Source organism: Coenobita brevimanus, chromosome 3, assembly GCF_032717465.1.
Source record: "Coenobita brevimanus isolate Jiangsu-jjx chromosome 3, ASM3271746v2, whole genome shotgun sequence".
In the NCBI taxonomy this organism is placed as follows: Eukaryota; Metazoa; Arthropoda; class Malacostraca; order Decapoda; family Coenobitidae; genus Coenobita; species Coenobita brevimanus.
This window is the reverse complement of record NC_136956.1, coordinates 918,775-935,974: the sequence shown is the minus strand read 5'-3', so window position 1 is coordinate 935,974 and position 17,200 is coordinate 918,775. Positions and strand designations below refer to the sequence as shown.

At 41.8% G+C, this 17,200-nt stretch overlaps 1 protein-coding gene and 1 non-coding gene across 2 annotated transcripts in view; one reads left to right on the top strand and one right to left on the bottom strand.

The window, feature by feature from the left end:
• The window catches only part of Drak (Death-associated protein kinase related), a 51,770-nt gene extending 35,250 nt beyond the window's left edge, over window positions 1-16,520 (top strand). The window contains exons 2-6 of the mRNA XM_080267703.1: window positions 521-733; window positions 4,763-4,901; window positions 11,244-11,510; window positions 15,258-15,693; window positions 16,084-16,520. Of these exons, the coding sequence (XP_080123829.1) occupies window positions 521-733; window positions 4,763-4,901; window positions 11,244-11,510; window positions 15,258-15,693; window positions 16,084-16,520 (1,492 nt within the window). The remainder of the gene's footprint in view (window positions 1-520; window positions 734-4,762; window positions 4,902-11,243; window positions 11,511-15,257; window positions 15,694-16,083) is intronic.
• Window positions 14,218-14,336, bottom strand: LOC145394246 (5S ribosomal RNA). Its single transcript, XR_013896344.1, has one exon. It is a non-coding gene; the product is annotated as a 5S ribosomal RNA (ribosomal RNA).
• Window positions 16,521-17,200: the final 680 nt, after the last annotated feature.

Sequence of the window (17,200 nt, the reverse complement as noted above, 5' to 3'; positions counted from 1 at the left end):
TCGAATTAGCACTTCTTCGTGACTAGCATCAAATTAGCACTTCTTCGTGACTAGCATCAAATTAGCACTTCTTGACCAGCATCAAATTAGCACTTCTTCGTGACTAGCATCATATTTTAATGTATTGTTGTAACAGAATGAACAGACTAACTTTTTATTATTATTATTATTATTATTATTATATTTTTTTATTATTATTATTATTATTACTATTATTATTATTATTATTATTATTATTATTATTACTATTATTATTATTATTATTATTACTATTATTATTATTATTATTATTATTACTATTATTATTATTATTATTATTACTATTATTATTATTATTATTATTATTATTATTATTATATTAACTTTTTATTATTATTATTATTATTATTATTATTACTATATTAACATTATTATTATTATTATTATTTTATTATCATTATTATATTATTATTATTATTATTATTATTATTATTATATTAACTTTTTATTATTATTATTATTATTATTTTTGTTTCCGCAGGGGCAAGTTCGCAGCCGTCCGTCGAGCGCGGTGTATGCAGACGGGTCGCACGCTGGCCGCAAAGGTGATGCGCAAACGGCGTCGTGCGCAAGACGTGCGGCACGAAATACTGCACGAGGCGGCCGTACTGCTGCTGGCCCATCCCGCACCAGGCATCGTATCCATTCAGAGGGGATTTGAGACTGCCACGGAAATTATATTACTCCTGGAACTGTAAGCATGTGTCTATCTGTCTATCTATCTATCTATTTATCTATCTATCTCTCTCTCCAGCTGCCTGTCTCTCTCTCAATCTATCTATCTGTCTGTCTATCTATCTATCTATTTATCTATCTACCTCACTCTCCAGCTACCTGTCCGTCTCTCAATCTATCTGTCTGTCTATCTATCTATCTATATTTATCTATCTGTCTCACTCTCCAGCTGCCTGTCTGTCTCTCAATCTATCTATCTATCTATGTCTGTCTATCTGTGTTGGGTGAGAAAGACAGGTTAGATCTTGATTTTAAACCTGTCTTTCTCCCACACAGCATATCCACCTGTAATGTATCATCTTAGCTATCTATCTATCTATCTATCTCTCAGTCTATCTATCCATCTGTCTATCTATCTATCAGTCTATCTATCCATCTGTCTATCTGTTTATCTATCAGTCTGTCTGTCTATCTATCTATCCATCTGTCTATCTATCTGTCTATCTATCTCTCAGTCTATCTATCCATCTGTCTATCTGTCTATCTCTCAGTCTATCTATCCATCTGTCTTTCAGTCTATCTATCCATCTGTCTATCTATCTATCTATCTATCTCTCAGTCTATCTATCCATCTGTCTATCTCTCAGTCTATCTATCCATCTGTCTATCTCAGTCTGTCTATCCATCTGTCTATCTATCCATCTATTTATCTCTCAGTCTGTCTATCCATCTGTCTATCTGTCTATCTATCTGTCTCAGTCTATCTATCCATCTGTCTATCTGTCAGTCTATCTATCCATCTGTCTATCTGTTTATCTATCAGTCTGTCTATCTATCTATCTATCAGTCTGTCTATCTGTCTATCTATCTATCTATCTCTCAGTCTATCTATCCATGTCTATCTATCTATCTATCTATCTATCCATCTGTCTTTCAGTCTATCTATCCATCTGTCTATCTATCTATCTATCTATCTCTCAGTCTATCTATCCATCTGTCTGTCTCTCAGTCTATCTATCCATCTGTCTATCTATCCATCTATTTATCTCTCAGTCTGTCTATCCATCTGTCTATCTATCTGTCTCAGTCTATCTATCCATCTGTCTATCTGTCAGTCTATCTATCCATCTGTCTATCTATCTATCTATCAGTCTGTCTATCTGTCTATCTATCTATCTATCTCTCAGTCTATCTATCCATGTCTGTCTATCTATCTATCTATCTATCAGTCTATCTATCCATCTGTCTGTCTGTCTATCTATCCATCTATCTCTCAGTCTATCTATCCATATCTATCTATCTATCTATCTATCAGTCTATCTATCCATCTGTTTTTTGACTTTTAAATATTTGAATCTTAGTATATTTTCTTTTGGATAGTGTTCGTTTTTTTATATATATTTGCTGTGAAAAAAATGATGATGATGATGATGATGATGATGATGATGATGATGATGATGATGATGATGATGATAGTAGTAGTAGTAGTAGTAATAATGATAATAATAATAATAGTAATAATAATAATAATAATAATAATAGTGGTAGTAGTAATAGTAATAGTAATGATAATACTAATAATAATAATAATAGCAGCTGATAATTATAATAACGTTTTTACTACTACTACTACTATTATTACTACTACTACTACTACTGTTACTACAACCACTACTACTACTACTACTACTACTACTACTACTACTACTACTACTACTACTACTACTATTACGACTACTACTACTACTATTATTATTGCTACTGCTACTACTACTACCACTACTCTTATTACTACTACTACTACTACCACCACTACTACTACAAACGATGATGATGATGACTATAATAACAATAATCATCATCATCATCATCATCATAATCTGCCACATCTGTCTGCCACTTTACATTCACCTCTTTAGCACACAGTGGGTGGACGTAAACAAATCACCTCACTGTCACCCCCTCTACTTCATTCACATACACTCTCCTTGTCAGTCTCTCACTCTCCATCCTCTCCATCCCATCCCTCCATCTCATCCTTGGTCTCCCCCTCTGCATCTCTGACATCCACTCTCCTTGTCAGTCTCTAATTCCCCATCCTCTCCACATGGGGGAGGCGGTGGCTGAATCGGTAGAGAGGCGGCCTGCAGTCCTAATGGACCCAGGATCGAATCCCGGCTGGAGCAGGGAACAGTTTAAGGATTTGAATTTCCTAAAAGCAGACTTTCCTGATGTACCAGATGACCCGCCGACATGTTGTAAAAATACCCCCGCTAATACCAATACACCAGTCCTGTATGAGACAGCCCTAGCATGTATTCAGTATGGACGGTGGTGTTGTAAAAATACCCCCGCTAATACCAATACACCAGTCCTGTATGAGACAGCCCTAGCATGTATTCAGTATGGACGGTGGTGTTGTAAAAATACCCCCGCTAATACCAATACACCAGTCCTGTATGAGACAGCCCTAGCATGTATTCAGTATGGACGGTGGTGTTGTAAAAATACCCCCGCTAATACCAATACACCAGTCCTGTATGAGACAGCCCTAGCATGTATTCAGTATGGACGGTGGTGTTGTAAAAATACCCCCGCTAATACCAATACACCAGTCCTGTATGAGACAGCCCTAGCATGTATTCAGTATGGACGGTGGTGTTGTAAAAATACCCCCGCTAATACCAATACACCAGTCCTGTATGAGACAGCCCTAGCATGTATTCAGTATGGACGGTGGTGTTGTAAAAATACCCCCGCTAATACCAATACACCAGTCCTGTATGAGACAGCCCTAGCATGTATTCAGTATGGACGGTGGTGTTGTAAAAATACCCCCGCTAATACCAGTACACCAGTCCTTTATGAGACAGCCCTAGCATGTATTCAGTATGGACGGTGGTGTTGTAAAAGTACCCCCGCTAATACCAGTACACCAGTCCTTTATGAGACAGCCCTAGCATGTATTCAGTATGGACGGTGGTGTTGTAAAAATACCCCCGCTAATACCAGTACACCAGTCCTGTATGAGACAGCCCTAGCATGTATTCAGTATGGACGGTGGTGTTGTAAAAATACCCCCGCTAATACCAATACACCAGTCCTGTATGAGACAGCCCTAGCATGTATTCAGTATGGACGGTGGTGTTGTAAAAATACCCCCGCTAATACCAGTACACCAGTCCTGTATGAGACAGCCCTAGCATGTATTCAATATGGACGGTGGGTGTTAGCGCCGAAGTGGTGACATGTGGAGGTGTAGGAGGACTACTGGGCCTTGGGATAGGCAACTGCCCCCAAGAAATAGGCCCTGAGCCTTTGCCCAGAGTCGGACACATTAAAAAAAAAAAAACAAAAAAAAAAACAGCCAAACCATCTCAGTATTTCTCCCAGTGCTTTCTTCCACATCCACATCCACACCACAACGCCCTTCCACTTCCACATTTGTCTGTCTGTCTCTCCACATAACTCCACAAGCTTCTCTAACTAACCCATTTCCACTGTTATCACCCTTGACTTGTGTGTACTAAAAATAATGTCTCTCTCTCTCTAGCCAGACGCCTTAATCCCATAAGGGGTGGCCACAAACAAATCGCCTCCACGTCGCCTTGTCCCCTGTCATTATGTTGCCTTCCCCCAACACACACCCTCTACAATCTCTCATATACCATCAGCTAAACAGTGAATTTAGACCATCAATTTAAGTCATCAATCGGATACGTTTATGTGAAGCTACAGAACGTGGTGAATGTTTTTGGCGTATCCGATAGAGCCAGGATTCCGGGGGCTTGAATGATGAGTGAATGGAAGCGTGGCCCATTGGACTGGGCAATTTTGGGCTGTCTGGACATTGCTACTCCTCACCCTGCCCTTGGGTGGGAAAGGAGGTCCAGATGATGATGATGATGATGATGATGATGATGGTGATGATGATAATGATGATAATGATGATGATGATGATGATAATGATGATGGTGGTGGGAAAGGAGGTCCGGATGATGATAATGATGATGATGATGATAATGATGATGATGATGATTTCTTCCAGGGCGGAGGGAGGTGAATTGCAGAGAGTAATAGACGAGGAGGAGAGTCTGGAGGAGGGTGTGGTGAGGCGGTATATGAACAACATCCTCGGGGCACTTCGCTTCCTACATGCACACAACATCGCACATCTAGACCTGAAGGTGAGTCAGTGGTACTCTTTTAACAAGCTCTCATCCCTTTTCTGTCCGACTCTCTCATGCAAGAGTTAACCGTTACTCCCAGTCCTTCATTTATGCAACAGGTCAGCTCTGGAACTGTCCCCCTCTGTCTGTATTTCCTGCTTCCTATGATCTCCAGTCTTTCAAACGCAGTGTGTCCAGGCATCTCGAAATGATCGGATCTTGAATTTGGCTCTCTCTTGTATTTTATTTTTCTTTTGGAAGGAACAATAATTGCGGGCTCATGGCCTTTGGTTCCTTCTTCCTCGCATTAAAAAAAAAACGGTGTAAAGCCATCTCTCCAGCGTCAATATTAAGCTGTAGCAAGAGAGTTCATCTATCTGTCTATCTATCTATAGCCAGACATCATAATCCCATAAGGGGTGGCTGTGTGTCTTATGAGTTAGTGGTTTTGCAGGGAGGGGCACTAACCCTCCACCAACCCCCTTGTTGACACGTAGGGAACACATATGGGTTGGTTATATGGTTACCACCCAGCGCTGTGAACGGTTTCCTGGCGCAGAGGAAACCTGAAAAGGAAAGAAGAGTAATAAAAAAGTGACAGGAAAGATGGGAGAAATAGGAAGAGAGGAGGACAGGCACAGAAAAAGAATGATAAAGGTGAAGGAAGAAGTAGGCAGCACTACATCAAGTGAGTGGATGATGGTGAGAAATAGGAAGAGAGGAGGACAGACACAGAAACAGAATGATAAAGGTGAAGGAAGAAGTAGGCAGCACTACATCAAGTGAGTGGATGATGGAGAGAAATAGGAAGAGAGAAGGACAGACACAGAAAAAGAATGATAAAGGTGAAGGAAGAAGTAGGCAGCACAACATTAAGTCAGTGGATGGTGGTTGCTACTGTCAGCCACTAAGGAAGAGATTAACACTAGAATAAGGTGCCAGTCACGAAGAAGTTCAGTAGGAAGGTTGCCGAGCCGTAGTACTGTCTTATCCTGCCACTGAGCAATGGGAAATGAGCAGCAAAAGGATGAAAAACTGTCTGTCAATCTATATCCAGACGCCGTAATCCCGCAAAGGGTGGCCGCAGACAAAACGCCTCCAAGTCACTCTGTCACCCGCTATTTGACTGCCCTCCCCCCAACTCACTCCCCCATCCCTCATATGCCATCTAGTTAAAATTAAATGAATTATAGACTCAGTAAAATGGCAAGCTGAGTTGTAACAGTGGATTTATAGTAGTATATGATGCTAGTCACGAAGAAGTGCTATGGAAAGGATGTAGAGCCGTAGTATTGTCTTTTTAACACTAGAATATGATGCTAGTCACGAAGAAGTGCTACGGAAAGGATGTAGAGCCGTAGTATTGTCTTTTTAACACTAGAATATGATGCTAGTCACGAAGAAGTGCAATGGAAAGGATGTAGAGCCGTAGTATTGTCTTTTTAACACTAGAATATGATGCTAGTCACGAAGAAGTGCTATGGAAAGGATGTGGAGCCGTAGTATTGTCTTTTTAACACTAGAATATGATGCTAGTCACGAAGAAGTGCCATGGAAAGGATGTAGAGCCGTAGTATTGTCTTTTTAACGCTAGAATATGATGCTAGTCACGAAGAAGTGCTATGGAAAGGATGTAGAGCCGTAGTATTGTCTTTTTAACACTAGAATATGATGCTAGTCACGAAGAAGTGCTATGGAAAGGATGTAGAGCCGTAGTATTGTCTTTTTAACACTAGAATATGATGCTAGTCACGAAGAAGTGTTATGGAAAGGATGTAGAGCCGTAGTATTGTCTTTTTAACACTAGAATATGATGCTAGTCACGAAGAAGTGCCATGGAAAGGGTGTAGAGCCGTAGTATTGTCTTTTTAACACTAGAATATGATGCTAGTCACGAAGAAGTGCTATGGAAAGGGTGTAGAGCCGTAGTATTGTCTCTTTAACACTAGAATATGATGCTAGTCACGAAGAAGTGCTATGAAAAGGATGTAGAGCCGTAGTATTGTCTCTTTAACACTAGAATATGATGCTAGTCACGAAGAAGTGCTATGGAAAGGGTGTAGAGCCGTAGTATTCTCTTTTTAACACTAGAATATGATGCTAGTCACGAAGAAGTGCCATGGAAAGGATGCAGAGCCGTAGTATTGTCTTTTTAACACTAGAATATGATGCTAGTCACGAAGAAGTGCTATGGAAAGGATGTAGAGCCGTAGTATTGTCTTTTTCTGCCACTGAGCTACGTGAAATAAGCTGCAAAAGGACGAAAATCTGGGCCAAGTTAAGGTGAAAGGATGATAGTCACGAAGAAGTGCTATACAATGCGTACCAAAACTGGCACTGCAGTTCTTTCACACACACACACACACACACACACACACACACACACACACACACTGCATAAGAAGAGAGGTGATAAAGACGTAAGGAAATTCAGTTTCCCAAACAGAGCAATTGATCAATGGAATGCACTACCGAATGAAATAGTGTGTGCCAAAACAATTCACAAATTTAAGGATATGTACGATAAATATGGTTTAAGACACGGGACAGTACGAGCTTGACTCATTCCTGTAAAGATACAATTAGGTAAGAACAATTAGGTAAGAACAATTAGGTAAGAACAATTAGGTAAGAACACACACACACACACACACACACACATCTTGATCTTAGGTTCAATAGACAGTGAGCCTGGTTATGCAGTAGGCTTCATTATGGTAGGCCTAGATTAATCTCAAATGTGAACCCAAAGGACTATGAATCTACCTATAGCCAAGTGCCTTAATCCCAAAAGGGGTGGCCACAAACAAATCGCCTCCATGTCGCCCTGTTCCCTGCCATTTTGTTGCCTTCCCCCAACTTATACCTCCCCTTCTCTCATATACCTCTCTACTCCATCCCACCATCTCATCCTCAGTCTACCTCTCTGCCTCCACCTTACTCATAAACTTTCCTAGTTAGTCTCTCGCACTGAACCATAGCCATTTCACTGCCCTTCCCCCAGCTTACAGCCTCTTGTCTCATATACCTTTGCTCCCTCCCTCTCTCTCATCCTCAGTCGCCCCCTCCCTCCTCCCCTTTTCACCTAATCCACATACAGTCTCCTAGTTAGTCTCTCACTCTCCATCCTCTGCACATGGCCAAACCCAGTGCACTGCAGGCTGAATATCCCATCCTCCTTCAGTCCACCATCTTGCCTTTGGGGGATTAGGAGGGAGTTGAGGGACGTGTGTATAACCAGGCAGTGGATCAGCTCGGTTATATCAGTGCCACCACGTGAAGGCCTCCCTCTCCACCACCCATACATACAACACTAGATAGATAGATAGATAGATAGGTAGGGAGGGAGTTGAGGGACGTGTGTATAACCAGGCAGTGGATCAGCTCGGTTACATCAGTGCCACCACGTGAAGGCCTCTCCACCACGCAGGCTGAAAAAAGTGCTACGGCTCTACATCCTCTTCATTGCACTTCTTCATGACTAGCAACATATTTTAAGCGTTAATCTACTGTTACAACTCAGCGTTCAAGATGGAGGGATGGCAATTTTAGGCCAAGTTAGAGTGAAGGGAGCGTAGCAAGTACTGTTTTTGTTTGTTTGCTTGTTTCGTAATTACAAGCACAGTTCAGTTGTCTATAGTGGTGTTGTTGTAGTTGTAGTTGTTGTTGTATATGCTTATTTTGTTGTATTTGTTTCTTGTTTTATTTCTTGTTGTATTTGCTGTTTGTATATGTTATTGTTGTGGTGTAATGGCAGGGGGGACAGGGCGACGTGGAGGCGATTTGTTTGTGGCCACCCCGTACGGGATTGAGGCGTCTGGCAATAGATAGATGGATAGATAGTGTTTGTTTGTGTTTAATATAGCGATGTATTTGTATTTCTTGTTATTGTTGTATTATTGTTTCCTGTAAGCCAAGAAACCATTTACAACGCTGGGTGGTAACCATATAACCAAACCATACGTGCTCCCTACGTGTCAACAAGTGGGTTGGTGGAGGGTTAGTGCCCCTCCCCGTAAAACAAATAACTCAAAGTCAAATGGCCACCCCGTAAGGGATTATGGCGTCTGGCAATAGATAGATAGATAGATAGATATTGTTGTTGTTCTGGGCTCAGGGTGAACTAGATATGAACATGAACAACTGTAGAAATCCCTCCATCTGAGTCAGGTGTTCCTAGAGAGCATTAGCTGTGTGTGTGTGTGTGTGTGTGTGTGTGTGTGTGTGTGTGTGTGTGTGTTTGCTAGATGATGATGATGATGATAATGATGATGATAATGATAATGATGATGATGATAATGATGATGATGATGATAATGATGATGATGATGATGATTAATTATAAGTATTATGCCTGCCTATCAATCTATCCATCTATCCATCTACGTATCTATCTATCTATCTATTCCCTGGTGCTTTAATTCCATGAGGTGGCCACAAACAAATCACCTCCATGTCACTGTCCTCTCTCCAACTCATGCCCCCCCCCCCTCTCATATATCTCTCCACTTTATCCCTCCACCTCATCCTTGGTCTCCCCATCCCCTCCCCCCCTTCCACCTCACTCTTACACTCTCCTAGTTAGTCTCTCATTCTCCATCCTCTCCACATGGAACATCTCAAGGTATTTCTCCCAGTGCATTCAACTTCTGTGTGCAGTAAAATGGTAGGGGACAGGGCATCATGGAGGCGATTTGTTTGTGGTCACCCTTTACAAGATTAAGGTGTCTGGCAATAGAAAGGTAGATAGATAGACAGACAGACAGATAAATAGATACTGTAGATAGTGAAATGGCGGGGGACAGGGCGACATGGAGGCTATTTGTTTGTGGCCGCCCCAAACGGGATTGAGGCGTCCGGCAATAGATAGATAGATAGATAGGTAGGTAGGTAGATAGATAGACAGACAGACAGACAGATAAATAGATAGATAGATAGACAGATAGTTAGATGGTTAGATAGATAGATAGATAGACAGATAGTTAGATGGTTAGATAGATAGATAGATAGATAGACAGATAGTTAGATGGTTAGATAGATAGATAGATAGACAGATAGTTAGATGGTTAGATAGATAGATAGAGACAGATAGTTAGATGGTTAGATAGATAGATAGATACAGATAGTTAGATGGTTAGATAGATAGATAGATAGACAGATAGTTAGATGGTTAGATAGATAGATAGATAGACAGATAGTTAGATGGTTAGATAGATAGATAGATAGACAGATAGTTAGATGGTTAGATAGATAGACAGATAGTTAGATGGTTAGATAGATAGATAGACAGATAGTTAGATGGTTAGATAGATAGACAGATAGTTAGATGGTTAGATAGATAGATAGATAGACAGATAGTTAGATGGTTAGATAGATAGACAGATAGTTAGATGGTTAGATAGATAGATAGACAGATAGTTAGATGGTTAGATAGATAGATAGATAGACAGATAGTTAGATGGTTAGATAGATAGATAGATAGACAGATAGTTAGATGGTTAGATAGATAGATAGATAGACAGATAGTTAGATGGTTAGATAGATAGACAGATAGTTAGATGGGTAGATAGATAGATAGATAGACAGATAGTTAGATGGTTAGATAGATAGACAGATAGTTAGATGGTTAGATAGATAGATAGACAGATAGTTAGATGGTTAGATAGATAGATAGATAGACAGATAGTTAGATGGTTAGATAGATAGATAGATAGACAGATAGTTAGATGGTTAGATAGATAGATAGATAGACAGATAGTTAGATGGTTAGATAGATAGATAGATAGTTAGATGGTTAGATAGATAGACAGATAGTTAGATGGGTAGATAGATAGATAGATAGACAGATAGTTAGATGGGTAGATAGATAGACAGATAGTTAGATGGGTAGATAGATAGATAGACAGATAGTTAGATGGTTAGATAGATAGATAGACAGATAGTTAGATGGTTAGATAGATAGACAGATAGTTAGATGGGTAGATAGATAGATAGACAGATAGTTAGATGGGTAGATAGATAGACAGTTAGATGGGTAGATAGATAGACAGATAGTTAGATGGGTAGATAGATAGATAGACAGATAGTTAGATGGATAGATAGATAGATAGACAGATGGATAAATAGATACATAGTTAGACAGATAGTTAGATGGTTAGATAGATAGATAGACAGATAGTTAGATGGGCAGATAGATAGACAGACAGATAAATAGATACATAGATAGACAGATAGTTAGATGGATAGACAGATAGACAGATAGTTAGATGGGTAGATAGATAGATAGACAGACAGATAAATAGATACATAGATAGACAGATAGATAAATAAATAGATGCTAAATTCCACCCTCTTCCACAGCCCCAGAACCTGCTACTGATGGGGGAGCATCCGGACAGTGAGGTGAAGCTCTGCGACTTCGGCATCTCGCGCATCATCCTGTCGGACATTGAGGTGCGGGAGGTGCTGGGGACGCCGGATTACGTGGCCCCGGAGATCCTTCAGTACGAACCCATCAGCCTGGCCACGGATATGTGGTCCGTGGGGGTCCTGGCGTACGTCCTGCTGACCGGACACTCGCCCTTCGGTGGGGACACGAAACAAGAGACCTTCCTCAATATATCGCAGGTACGGCAGCCATTTTAACTCTGGAACTGTCTCCCTCTGTCCTAGCGTACGTCCTGCTGACCAGACACTTGCCCTTCGGTGGGGACACAAGGCAAGAGACCTTCCTCAATATATCGCAGGTACGGCAGTCATTTTAACTCTTTCAGCATCAACTCTGGAACTGTCTCCCTCTGTAATGTCCTCCTGACCGGACACTCGCCCTTCGGTGGGGACACGAAGCAGGAGACCTTCCTCAATATATCGCAGGTACGGCAGCCATTTTAACTCTTTTAGCATCAACTCTGGAACTGTCTCCCTCTGTAATGTCCTCCTGACCGGACACTCGCCCTTCGGTGGAGACATAAAGCAAGAGACTTTCTTCAATATATCACAGGTACGGCAGCCATTTTACCTCTTTCAGCACCAACTCTGGAACTGTCTCCCTCTGTCTGTATTTCTACTGTCTATGACCTCCAGTCCTTCAGATGCAGTGTGTCCAGGCATCTTGAAATGAACAGATCTTGAATTCGGCTGTCTTTTATCTTGTATTTGTTTTTTTTTGAGGGGAACAATTTTGCAGGTTCCTGGCCTTTGGTTCCTTCTTCCTTGCATTACAAAAAATAAATAAAATAGAATAAAAACTGTGATGTTAAGATCCTCCCAGCCGTACATTCTAACAGATCCTGAGAAATTATCATCTTCATTACACTAGATCTTCCTCAGTATTTCACAGGTAAGATTGGCCATTTTAACACCAGGGAAATTCCAGGAAACCATTTACTACGCTGGGTGGTAACCATATAACCAAATTATGGCGCCTGGTGGTTTAGTGGGTAATTAAGGCGCTCCAATCGGATTGAGCCGGTGAAGGTTTATATCCAAGGGATGGTTGGGGTTTATTGCTCATGTAATGCCACTCAGGGATGAGTGAGGCTGGTCACTCTCATCTTAAATGTCAGGACCAACTTGCCTAGCCCCGGGCTCCTACGCTCCTCATGGGGCAACATAGGATTGGATGATGGATGGATCATTATTATTATTATTATTATTATTATTATTATTATTATAAACCGAGGATGAGGTGGAGGGATGGAGTTGAGAGGTATATGAGGGAGGGGGGAGTGAGTTGGGGGGAGGGGAGTCAAATGGTGGGTGACAGAGTGACTTGGAGGCGTTTTGTCTGTGGCCACCCTTTGCGGGATTAGGGCATCGGGCTATAGATAGATAGATAGATAGATTATTATTATAACATCCTAAGAGCATGACATTAAACATCTTTCCAGCACTACATTTTAACAGATCCTGAGAAATAGTTAACATCCTTCCAGCACTACATTTTAACAGATCCTGAGAAATAGTTAACATCCTTCCTAGCACTACATTTTAACAGATCCTGAGAAATAGTTAACATCCTTCCTAGCACTACATTTTAACATCTTGAGAAATAGTTAACACCCTTCCTAGCACTACATTTTAACATCTTGAGAAATAGTTAACATCCTTCCTAGCACTACATTTTAACAGATCCTGAGAAATAGTTAACATCCTTCCTAGCACTACATTTTAACAGATCCTGAGAAATAGTTAACATCCTTCCTAGCACTACATTTTAACAGATCCTGAGAAATAGTTAACATCCTTCCTAGCACTACATTTTAACATCTTGAGAAATAGTTAACATCCTTCCTAGCACTACATTTTAACATATCCTGAGAAATAGTTAACATCCTTCCTAGCACTACATTTTAACATCATGAGAAAAAGGTAACATCCTTCCATCACAACATTTTAACAGACCCTGAGCAAATAACACAACATTTTAACAACTCCTGAGATATTAACAACTGCCCAGCGCTACATTTTAACAGCTACAGTATTGGGAAATTAACATCTTTATATAACTACATTTTAAACTGATCCTGAGAAATCTAACATCTTCCTAGGGCCATATTTCAGTCAGGTCTTGTGATATTGATTTTTTTCTCAGTTAATTTAGCAGTGTGTGGTAGGTGGTGGCGACAATCATCCACTCACTTGATGTAGTGCAGCCTACTTCTTCCTTAGCCTTTATCATTCTTTTTCTGTGCCTGCCCTCCTCTCTTCCTATTTCTCACCATCATCCATTCACTTGGTATAGTGCTGCCTACTTCTTCCATAGCCTTTATCATTCTTTTTCTGTGCCTGCCCTCCTCTCTTCCTATTTCTCCCATCTTTCCTGTCACTTCTTATTGCTTTTCTTTCCTTTACAGGTGGCTTTACATTGAGTGACAAGCCAAATGGTTTCCTGTAAGCCAGGAAACCATTTACAACGCTGGGTGGTAACCATATAACCAAACCATACGTGCTTCCTACGTGTCAACAAGTGGGTTGGTGGAGGGTTAGTGCCCCTCCCCGTAAAACAAATAACTCAGAGTCAAATGGCCACCCCTTACGGGATTATGGCGTCTGGCAATAGATAGATAGATAGACTTTAGCAGTGCTGTATGTCTAATGATTGTACCATTCACCTACTGTATCTCATAATGGAGTTCTGTGCCTCTACAAAAATTCTGTTGTCTGTTATTTTCATTTGGGGACACTGAGTCATTTCCAAAACTTGTTTGTGCATTCATTCATTCATTGCCAGACGCCATGTATCCCAAACGGGGTGGCCAAGGGCTTAGAGTTAATTGTTTTACAGGGAGGGGCACTAATCCTCCACCAACCCCACTTGACACGTAGGGAGTTATGCCAACAGCATCTGGTGTTCCCAGGCGGTCACCCATCCAAGTACTAACCAGACCCAACGTTGCTTAACTTCGCTGATCGGATGGGAAGCGGTGTACTCAACATGGTATGGCCGTTGTCATGATTCTAAAAGTCATTGAGCCTTAGGTACGAGGTGGAAATTAGTCTCCTTGGTTACTAGTCAAATCAGCCCTCGAGTTCGTCTACACCTGGCCATCAACTGACTATAAAGGTTAAGGATATTTGTCAGATGTATATGAGGGAGGGGGGAGTGAGTTGGGGGGAGGGCAGTCAAATGGTGGGTGACAGAGTGACATGGAGGCATTTTGCCTGGTGGCCACCCTCTGTGGGATTAGGGCGTCGGGCTATAGATAGGTAGATAGATGAAAATAAACCAGTTACAGTGCTTTCTGGTTTGGGTACATTGTAGTTAAGAGATAGGAATTAGTCTCCTTGGTTACTAGTCAAATCATTCTCCCCCATTTTGACTATACTATACTTGGCTAACAACTGAGCTTAAAAAAAAAAGAAAATGTTAAGGATATTTGTCAGATGAAAACAAATTAACTATGACACCTTCTGATTTGCATACCTTGTTCACAGGGCCAGGTGGGAATTAGTCTCCTTGGTTACTAGTCAAATCAATCCTCCAGTTTGACTACACATGGCCATCAGCTGAACTATGAAGGATTAAGAATTTTTGTGAGATAAAAAAAATGCTTTATGATTTTTTACCTTGTTCACAGGGGCAGGTGGGAATTAGTCTCCTTGGTTACTAGTCAAATCAACCCTCCAGTTTTTTCTACACATGGCCATCAACTGAACTATGAAAGATTAAGGATTTTTGTGAGATAAAAAAATGCTTAATGATTTTTTACCTTGTTCACAGGGGCAGGTGGGAGTTAGTCTCCTTGGTTACTAGTCAAATCAACCCTCCAGTTTGACTACACATGGCCATCAGCTGAACTATGAAACATTAAGGATTATTGTGAGGGAAAAAAAAAAAAAAATTGCTTTCTGATTTTTGTACTTTGTTCACAGGGTCAGGTGGACTTTCCAGAGGACCTGTTCAGCCATGTGTCTCGGCAGGCCACCCGCTTCATCACCCAGCTCCTCGTGGTTGATCCCTCCGGCCGGCTGACTGTGGATGAGGCACTGCAGCACCCGTGGCTTAGCGGGGTGTGCTCCACCTCCCGATCACTCCCCTGCAAGTCACCCATCGCCTCACCCAGCCATTCCCCCAAGGTATCATCGCCCACACATGCAAGGGAACCGGAACAACGCACACCGGCCAGTAACAGTTTATCGTCCCATCGCAGTCACACGAGCAGCCCCGAGTGTAGCGTACCAGCCTTGACCTCACCCACACGTGCATCACCAACCTGCAGCAAAGATGGTAAATGGAGCAGTGTTACAGCCAGGCAGGTCAGGGAGCAGGACGTGTGTGGACCCAGCACCTCAGCGTACCACACCACAAGAGACAGAGATACAGCTTCATTCCACACCACAAGAGACAGAGATGTAGCTTCATTCCACACCACAAGAGACAGAGATGCAGCTTCATTCCACACCACAAGAGACAGAGACACAGCTGCATTCCACACCACAAGAGACAGAGACACAGCTGCATTCCACACCACAAGAGACAGAGATGCAGCTTCATTCCACACCACAAGAGACAGAGATGCAGCTTCATTCCACACCACAAGAGACAGAGATGCAGCTTCATTCCACACCACAAGAGACAGAGATGCAGCTTCATTCCACACCACAAGGGATGCAGAGACCACATTCCACACTACAGCATTCCACTCCACAAGAGATACAGAGAGCACATTCCACACCCCTGCATTCCACACCACAAGGGAAGCAGACACAGGCACCAGGGAAGGCAGCAGCAGTAGTCCTTGGAAGCCATCACACTCCATAAACAAGGAGAATAACAAGAACACACTCAACAAGACCGAGGATGTTTTGGCGACGTGCAAGGAGCTGCCTGGCCACGAATCTCCGTCAAAATCCAAAGGGAGGCTGTCGCACATAGACAAGGTGAAGAGGGAGTTGGAGAAGGCAAGGAGGGAAGCGGAGACTCCCAAGAAGATGAGCAGCATCAGCAGCAAAGAGGGCAAGGAGAACAAGGAGAATGGGAAGGAGAGCAAGGACACCGTCAAGGAGAAACTCAAGCCTTCGCCGCTGTGTCTGAGGCGCCAGGGGTCCAAGTGCGACCTCAAGTCACCCTCGGAGCAACAGAAATATGGGGCTGGGACTGTTAGTATTATCCTCGAGAAGAGTATCATCTGCTAACACTGTCCTTGCACCCACACTCACTCAAGTCATAACCCTTTCACTGCTAAAGACCTCAGTGCTATGTCTGAGGAGGAAGGGGTTCAAGTGTGACCTCAAGTGACACTCGGAACTCTCAGCATGATTCTGGGGAAGAGTATCATCTGCTAACACTGTCCTTGCACCCACACTCACTCAAGGCATAACCCTCTCACTACCGAAGATAAAGACTTCAGTGCTACATCTGAGGAGGAAGGGGTTCAAGTGTGACCTCAAGTGACACTTGGAACTCTCAGCATCATTCTGAGGAAGAGTATTATCCACTAACACTTTTCTTGAACTGTATTAATTTCCAACCCCTCCACACTGTTCGTACTGACAAGATAATTTAATTCCTAGTGAAGTGGCTGATGTTTATAAATCTGTATGTATATAAAAATGACAGCAGGAAAATACATCAAGCCACTGGTGAGGTAAAATACAAGACGCCACAATACTGGAGTGCCTATTGGACATTATTTCAAGCCCTTATAAGTGAAGTGGTGATGGCAGAAAGATAGAATATGTGTCGTGTTTAACTTTACCTTGCTGCTGAATGTGATATAATGTGGTATGCAAGCTAAAACCATCTCCCAGGTATGGTAACTATCACAAGTCTTATGATTAACAGAAAATGGAGTCTAAACCTTCACTCTCTCAGT